This window comes from Triturus cristatus, chromosome 8, assembly GCF_964204655.1.
Source record: "Triturus cristatus chromosome 8, aTriCri1.1, whole genome shotgun sequence".
In the NCBI taxonomy this organism is placed as follows: domain Eukaryota; kingdom Metazoa; phylum Chordata; class Amphibia; order Caudata; family Salamandridae; genus Triturus; species Triturus cristatus.
In genome coordinates, this window is record NC_140591.1 from 593,024,691 (window position 1) to 593,034,031 (window position 9,341).

Below are 9,341 nucleotides of genomic sequence, written 5' to 3' on the forward strand. Positions count from 1 at the left end.
TCACATTGGGTCAAAGATTTGAGCTTGAAAGACACGATTATTATCTTAGTAAAAGTAGTTTTCAAACAAAATGTCACTTCAGATTTTATATGCAAATGATTGAACAGAAGTGCTTCTGAATTGCCACAAGTTGCTAAATGACTGTATAAAAGCAGCTTCATTTCATTTTTGACACCTCCAATAACTACTGATTTTTTTTTTTTTTTTTGAAAATTTTATTGAACATTAAATCAATTACAAGCATGGGCCTACAACCACCAGGGCCGGCCGCTAGATGCAGAAAGGATCATACAGATGTTAAGGCAGTAGTCGACTCCCGGGGCCCAGCCCCGTACATGGCTCCGGATAGTCCTAGGGAAGCAGGATACATAGGTTTAACATAAATAACAAATAAAAACCAAAGGCGAGTCATAAGGGCAAAAAATGTGGGTCAGGCTACATCCGGGGGACTCTACTTCAGACCTTCAAATAGCTATCAAGAGGAGGGAGTACTGATAGGTCGGGGGGGGGGTCACGGGAGAGGAACGTCTATATTCGGTTATTCCAAAAGTCGCAAGGAACCATCAAGGGTCAGGGGGACAAAGCAATATCGGTGTCCACTAGGGGGGGAATACAGATACCCCCACGATACGCGTTCCATTGCCCCCAGATTCTACCCCATGCCCCCGGTTTACCACGAGCCACATACACAGTCTTCTCCCTGAACATGCACCAGTCCATGTTCTCCTTCCATACGGACACGGTGGGAGGCCGCTGGGAACCCCAAAGCTGCGCTATATCTCTCTTGGCAATCATGTTCCCCAGGGCCGCCCACCGAGTCTGAGCCGCGTTATAATCATTGGGCTCCCACACATTCAGGACACAGTGACGCACCTCCGGCAGCAGCGCAACCCCGGTGACTTTTCCCATGACCACATGAACCCGGCGCCAGTATTCCGCCACCTCGCGACACTCCCAAAGAATATGGAGAAAGGTGGCACTGAGTCCACATCCCCGCTTGCAGAGCCCGTCTTCAGAAAATCCCATCGAGACCAAACGGGGACCCGTCACATACACCCGGTGGAGAATCTTAAGCTGGACCAGGCGGAGACGGGCTGGAATGGCCACTTCCTTGGGGGACGACAGTGCGGACTGCCAGTCCTCGTCGTCCAGTTCCACCCCATCCCCCGTCCACGCCTCCCGGAGGCGCACCAAGAGGTCAGCCCGATTATTGATACGTTTTTTATAAATTAAAGAGATAGTACTGTCGGGGACATGACCATCGAGTATGCGGTCCTCGAGGGGCGAAGAAGCCGGGATCTTGGTCCCCTCCCCAAAAACAGAGAGCAGGGCATGCCGAATCTGGGCGTAGCGGAAGAACTCCCTTTCCGTAAGTTCGTATTCGCTCTGGAGCGCCGCGAATGTTTTAACCGCACCCTTAATCCATAAGTCTCCCACTCTACTAATACCAATCGTGTCCCAACGTTCAAACCCCTTCGTTGTCCAGAGGCTTCCCAGGCGGTCGGAGGCAAACAGAGGAGTAGCACATGTTAATCGCTCACTCCAGCCCATGGCTACATTGGCCGCCTTCCAGATCCGTACCGCAATCTTAGTAGGGCCCGTAAGGGTCCGTCCAGCCGAGCTGGAGTAAAGTGCCCTGTTATAGTTTCCGCCGGGAAGCAGGAATTTATCCATCTCATACGCCGGATTCAAGCCAGGCGCATACGTGGCATGGTTAATGGCCGATAGCTGTGAGGCCCAATAATACCTGCGAATGTCGGGAAGCGCGATGCCCCCGTCGTACCAGGGGAGAGTAAGCTTTGCCAGAGCGATACGCGCCCGTCCGTCCCACACCAGTCTCCTCTGCAGGCTCTCCACCTCCCGAAAGTAGGACACAGGAATGACATCGAAGGAGTTCTGAAGTGCATAGAGGAATCTGGGAAGGGACATCATTTTAAACAGTGCTGCCCGACCCAGCGGGGACAAGGGCAGCTTACACCACCGAGCCGTGTCCTCCCTCAAACGCCGAAGTGGAAGCAGGAGATTCCGCTCATAGCGAGCCACCGGGTCCCTCGAGACGTATATTCCCAAGTATTTAAAGCCGGACAGAGATAATTGGATCGGAAGCCGAGGCGGCAAGAGAGGAGGGTCACCGGAGATAGGATAGACACAGGATTTAGACCAGTTGATCGTTAGACCCGAATTTCTCCCAAAGGAAGTCAGAACATCAAAGAGAACATTAAGCGACTGCCGCGGCGAGGTGAGATACAGGAGAATATCGTCCGCATACAACGAGACCCGATCCTCGAAGCCCGGGGCCCACCGGATCCCTCTGATCGAGGGCTCCCATCGGAGCCAAGCAGCGAGCGGCTCCAAGGCAAGAGCAAAGAGCAGAGGGGACAACGGGCACCCCTGCCTCGTACCCCTACCGAGAGCGAAGGGCCGAGAGACCCGCCCATTAACCACCACCTGAGCCATGGGTCCCGTGTAAAGAAGCTTCACCCAGCCAAGAAATCCCTCCCCAAAGCCGAATTTGGTCAAGACAGCCCAGAGGAATGGCCACTCGATGGTGTCAAAGGCCATCGTGGCGTCTAAAGATACCAGCACGGCCGGTTCGGAGAGGTACTCCGCCCTGGCGAGGGCGCCGTGAAGACGCCGCAAGTTGAGAGCGGTGTTACGGTGAGGGATGAAGCCGCATTGATCAGGATGAATCAAATCGCAGATGACGCTCAACAAACGATTGGCAAGGACTTTAGCCAGGATTTTAGGCTCTGCATTTAGCAGTGAAATAGGCCTGTAGGAGGCACAGCGATCTCGTGGCTTACTGTCCTTGGGGATCACGACTATCGTAGCCAGACGCTGGTCGTCAGGAAGGGAGCCTGCCTCAAGGGACTCCTGAAACATATGACGGAGGAAGGGCGCGAGTTTATCCGGGCGCAACTTATATAATTCAATAGGCAGCCCGTTGGGACCCATCGCCTTGCCCGAGCGAAGGGACCGAATCGCAGTTGCAATTTCATCTACAGACAAGGGGGCGTCCAGCTGCTCACGGTCTTCGACGGACAGGCCGGGCAAAGCAATATCCCTCAGCAGAAGGCAAGAGTCTTCTTCATCCGTATCAGTCACCGGGGAGTACACGGCCCGGAGGTGGTCAGCGAAACATTCCACAATCTCACCAGGCTCAGTCACACACACTCCATCCGAGACACGCAGCTCCGGGACCACACGATTCACTCTCTCCTTCTTATCCAGCCACGCAATCAACTTTCCCGCCTTGTCCCCGGCATCATACAATCGACCCTGCTGCTCCCTATACATCGTTTTGGCAGCGTCAGTGACAAGAGACCTGTATTCAAACTGTTTCAGGCTGAGGGCATGGACTACTGATTTTTTTAAGCAACATTGAACTGCCCTGAGTCTTGAAGTTTCCTTATGACATTAGTCATATGGACTTGAAACAACTGCATGCAAAGCGATGACTAAAAGCCAGGGCTGGAAAAGTTGGCTGAATTTCTTTACCTGTCTGTTTATAGCTGCCAAGGTTTCAGAGAGCTTATGTGTGAAATTTTCATAGTTTGAGTGTAGGTATGAGTGACAGTCAGTGACCAAATGTGTGACACTTAGTGTGACCCATTCTCACGAGCAAAATCTAGCATTAAAGTCCAGGGAAACGGATAGAAATCAGAAATTACACCCATTTGAGCAGCGAGAAACTCTAAGAATATCTTGAAACTTTTGCAAAGCACCAGAAATGGAAGGGGCACTGTCCTAGTGCCCTTGTAACCTGATTGTACTGTAAAACAAATGTGTAACCATGATATAAAAGATTACACAGGTCTTTGAGAGGCAGTACTTTAGTAAGGTTCAATGCACAAAAGCATTCACACGCAGTTAAGTGCAAAAGAAAATACTGTATGCAACAGATAGCAACTAGCATGATAACATAAGCAATGCACATACTAGCAGTTGGTTTTAAACCCATGTTATGTATACAAAGCACCCTCCACCCCCTCAGCTCTTCTGCCGGGCGCAGAAATTCCACAAGTAACAAAAGGATTTCTCTGACAAAAGCAGTAGCTCACAGCTATCCTCATAAAATATACTTATGCGAATATGCATGATTCATGTTCTTTTCATCTTGTCCTTAAATGAGTCTGAGATGCTACTCCCTCAATGGCATTTTAAGATAAGACCTCCTTTGAATGACTCTTGATACAATCATCCCCTAAAGGCAAGATTAGATTGAGTACACTAATAGCACATTTCTTAAACTTTAATTCTTAATGTGCTGGTACTAGTTGGTGTTAACACTAAACTTAGTGGTACTCTTCATAACCACGTTGACGTGAGTGATAACCACAAAATGTTACACTTTTTTTTATTACTGTATGAGCATGTATGAACTGTAGTGCTACCTCTTACTTTTTGTAATGGCCATGTTAAGTATGGTCTGCTCCATGGTTGGCAATTAACTTTATTGATTTCTTGAACCGAAAGAGTTTACTGTTGCAATTGGGAGAGATTTCAGCTCCAGTTTGAAAGATTCGTTTTTAAATTTGCTTCCCTGGTATGTAGATGAGTATGGAGTTCCCAAATGTCTGGAAGCCGTGATCCACAAAGTTCCCTTTGTGTGGAACTGCAAACATTTTAACATTCATTGTTGTTAAAAACCCAGCCCGGAGAATATTTAGTTTGTTTGCAATGAAGGATTAGTAAAATATCAGAATTGCTTTCTGCTTTTTCTGGCAACTGCCTCTATTTAAATTTCTTGATAGAAAACGACCAGCAGAAGTCAGACAAATACCATAATCACATTAGTAATCCCTAGATTCCAGTCCATAGAAATTGTCTTCCACGAGCACCCGCAGACAATATTTTTTTTTCAAATCATGTTTTTTCAGTGATGTGATCACCGAATGCCCTTATTTTATATTAAAACCGAGCTTTGGACTGTACCATTTCCTGCTGAAAGGCAATATTTCTCTCCATGTGTTCCCATACCTAGTTTGTCACTCAGTTTGGTGCCTACTTTCCCTCCGTGTTGAAGAACAGTAGATGTTCAGCACCCAGGCTAATGTGCTGCATAGCTAAATACATATAAGGTCCCAAAGGCGAGACTGATTGCATTGCAAATGCTTGTTAAGTCAGCAGCTGAATTGGTTTCTACCCAAGCCTGAAAAACCCAGATAAATACTGTCGCAAAATTCCAGTGTTGAAGTTGGTGTTGCCAATGTTACTGTAGCTTTACGTTCTTGAAGGTGTTCAAGTTGAAGGACCCTTATATATTCTTAGATGGAAAGGGCATAGTGTTTTTTCCTTGGGGGGGGTCAGAATTGAATATTCATTTAAAATCAACCAAAGGTCTTTTACAGTGTTGTGGGCGGAGACCTAACTGCTGTGGCTTGTCCGTAGGGGTCCTCAGTTTGCCTTTTCTGTCCGAAGCAAGCTCCTTCCTATTCTTCCAGTGAACTCCGATACCTGTAATGGATCTAGTTGAACAGAGGTCTGAAGCAATAATCCACGCAGCAAACTGTCTCCTCCATCACCACCTGCAAATGTTTAGTATTTTAAGTGAAAAGTGGCGAAGAGAAAAGCCACTGGTTGAACATCTGTATTAAGCAGTGAGAGGGACAGCGTGGACCATTAAAGCATTTCATGGCTAATTCTCATTATGTCGGCCAGTAGCACAGGAAATGTTTTTAATGTCAAAATACACAAGGAATTAAGTCGTATGTCAAATCTATAACTGACAAGTGGAAAATAGACATGTTCTTGGTAGAGTGTGAGCTATACAATCGCATTTTAACATTCCTGGTATTCCAAATTCCTTCCGTGCAGAAGATGGGGCCCCGGCAGTATATTTCAGATGTTTGCACAGGAGGGCATTAAATGACTCGTTATCTTTCCAAAAGTTCTTTGGCTGAGTCTTTCGTAGTAAACTACTACGTTGCTTTACTGTCACGTGCTTGGATAGAAAAAGAAAACCGCAGCAAGTAAGATATTCGCACCCCACAAGGGCCAAGCCAGCATCCGACTATTGAAAACACTGCAGTGGATCAAAGCAATTGCAACACTTAAACCAATGCCACCAATTTTAAAAAAGCCCTTCAGAATAGAATATCTGGTAGAAAACATTAATGTGAAATATTTTCGTAGTTCAAGTCAGCACAAGAAGTGATGGAAAGGCTGAGTTTTGCAAGCACTGGGGCATGAGAAGCCTTATCTCGAATCCCACACTGTGCATTTTCTATAAATTAAAGAGTTGGTCAGACTTCCAAATACCAGACCATTTGGATGATTAAAATTCGTTCAAACTTCCTTCACTCAGAATTATCTCATTGCTGGTGACCGGCATTACATTGTTGTGATCACATATTCTTTTAGCTGTATACCACTGCTTACTCCTGATCCCGCTAGGAGGTGATTCTGGTTTGAGGGGTCTTTGAGTTCATGTCCAAAAGTAACTATCCTTCATCGCACCTGTGTCTCCCCACGACCTCTGCCCTCCATTGTTTTTCGCCCTCTCAGATGTGTTGCCTCCCCCCTCAACACTGTTTTTTTTTAACATATTGCACAGCGCGGGTTTCTGTGCGGTTAATGCTGGCCACGTCCTAGCTTTTTTTTCTTTTTACTTCAAGCCATATTGCACAGCAGTTTGCGCTGCTGTGCAACCTGTAAAAACACTTTGACTAAGCCAATAAATTTCATATAGGCGAAACCTAGTCGCTTTTCCACAGCTTGTTTCATCATGTTTCCAGAAGGGACTATGCCATTATATATTCATTAATTTTATTATATTTAGTATTTCTGCAGTGAGATTTTAAATGCAATTTGGTTTCAGAGGACCATATTACCGCTTGATGTTGAGTGATCTGTGTGTCTTGTAGCATATGCTAATGTGCCATTTTTTTCCTTTCGCAGCAGTCAGACAGCCAACCCCAATGTGAGGCCAGTGTGAACCCGGACCCACTGATGCAAATAACCGAAGAAGAACTTGCCACCGAGTCTGATTCAGAGATATGAGCATATAGTGCATGTGTGGGCTACATACATTTGGTTTGGTTATCTAGGTTCCATAGGCTATATATTTTATTCACTTTAATTTTACTGTACTATAAGTTTCTTTTTGATTTATTTATGAACAGATGATAATCCAAACTATGGAGCTCTCTTGGGGAACCGAAACAGTCACTTGTTGAACTTCAAAGCATAAAAGACACTCGAGAACCAACTTCAAACTGTGTTTTGAGGGGGGCTTGTCTGTGAGCCTCATCTTCCTTTGGTGGATCAAAGAGGGTATTTTGTTTAAAAAATGCTCTTTAAGAGAGCAAAGTTTATGTATTCTATATAAAGCATATTTGCATTTGCTGTCTTTATATTTGATGCACTCTGCGAATTCAGAAACGCAGGCCTTCTCTAATGAAACCTTAAATGCACTCGAAACTGTTTGCTCTTTGTATTCTGGTTTATGTATGTATGTATATTGTTGCTCTTTTCAGACAGCAGGAATGTTCCAAGCAGTGTATGTCGTCTTGGTTGGATTTTACAAGGTTCATCATGAAACTTTGAATCTGTGGCGCCAATGGAGGGATGCATGTAAACTAGAGGAGAGACATTGCTGTCACTTTATGTACGGAAAACCTCAACTACCAGTTGTTTATGGATGTGTTCTTACTCGTTGAAGGACATTGCTGTAACTGAAAATATTTTTCTTATCTGAGGAATTTAAATTGTAAATAAAAGTGCTAAGTCTGCAAATAAATACGGACATTACCTTCTATTTGCACCGTGTCCATTGTGTGAGCTGCAGTATCAGACATCATAATATGGCATTGTAAATGTTTCTGAACACGCTTCCCATCTTGCATTGCAGAGCAGGTGTGACCTCTGTGTTATTTTGGTGTTGGAGATTATTTCAAAGTGTGCCCCTAAAATGTTTTGGGGATCCTGCCAGCTCTCGCTTAAAGAAAAAAACGCATAATGCAGGGAAGAGCTATTTACTTACTGGTAACAATCAACAACCACTTGAGGGCTTCTCTCTGTGTACCAATACTCTTTTTGAATAATGTTACTTTAGGTGGAGCGGCCTTCAAACATTTTAATGCCTAGGCTACTCGTGTAAAATAATATAGTATACTGCCCCCATTTTCATAATTATATGGTAAATACTGAAGCTTCTAACGAAATACCGACCATCCACGTCAGCAGGAAACCATCTATGGTTTTATCAGTATCTACAGGGAGTGACATAATTGCATTTCACACCATCCATCTCTGCACACAGTGACATCATTGTATTGCCAGCATTAATCTCTGCAGACAGTAACATCGCAGGCTCTCTGTCAAAACCATCTGTAAAAGAATTAGCCAGGCAAGCAACCCTTATTTCTAGCACATATATCAATAGGTAGCCATATTGGTATTTTCCAGCATCTAACTCTGCAGGAATTGTATTCGTTCCATTTTCCTTGAGGTGACATCACTGGTTTCCATCTTTCGTTTCCTGCCACCTCTCATAATTTAATCAACTCTAAAGGGCATCCCCAGCTAAGGAAGGATACAGACAACTTGTTCAGCTGTTGTGGACCTTTCCGGACCTGGAATACACCAAGTCAGAATCCATGCTGAAGGTAAATTTGCTTAATTATATGTCTGGCAAAGATCCCATTTCACACCATTCCCAAAGCATGCAAACAAATTCACACCATTTGCAGATCGAACGCCTTCTCCACATACCACCCACTAGCACTTCTCCCACCCCCCCCACAACACAATTGATGGTCATCAATGTACACTTTGCAGTCATGCTCCAGACATCACCAACATCATCACCCAACACAACTTAGATGCTCCTTTCATCACTGAAACCTGGTTCACAGCTCTACTCCACCCACAACTTGGACATCCTCCACACCAATAGTGATAGCATGCACCACATAGACAGCACACTCAAAACAAGAGGAACAGTTGCAGCCTCCTTACAGCTGACCTAGTGACCAACCGGGCCAAACAAGAACGTCCTAATAGAAACCTCCTACTTTGTCACCTTTTCATCTTTCCAACAGACCCTCCCCACAATCCGCTGAGACCTTGACCTCCCTGACAACTCTAATATAAAAAGCATGAATGAAGCCTTTCATACACTTCTCAACACATTGGAAATAAAGCAACTCATCAAGAACCCAACTCACTTGAAAGGTAAAGCATTGGTCATCATCCTGTCCACATCCTCCAATATCGCATATACTACACCCCCGTTTCAGGAACAACTGAAAAGGGGAAAAACATTGTGGTATCTTTCATAGATTCACATGCCTGAATCATTCCCTGTCGCCGAGGCGGGAGTCCCACGGTAAATAAAT

General features: G+C 45.2%; 1 protein-coding gene across 25 annotated transcripts in view; it reads left to right on the plus strand.

Annotated features, from left to right (window-relative positions):
* LMO7 (LIM domain 7) overlaps nucleotides 1-7,757 on the plus strand; it is a 480,465-nt gene extending 472,708 nt beyond the window's left edge. For all 25 annotated transcript variants that reach the window (XM_085622039.1, XM_085622044.1, XM_085622040.1 and 22 more), the window contains one exon: nucleotides 6,901-7,757. In XM_085622039.1, coding sequence (XP_085478165.1) covers nucleotides 6,901-6,926 — 26 coding nt within the window. In that variant the 3' untranslated portion in view covers nucleotides 6,927-7,757. The remainder of the gene's footprint in view (nucleotides 1-6,900) is intronic.
* The last annotated feature ends 1,584 nt before the right edge of the window (nucleotides 7,758-9,341 follow it).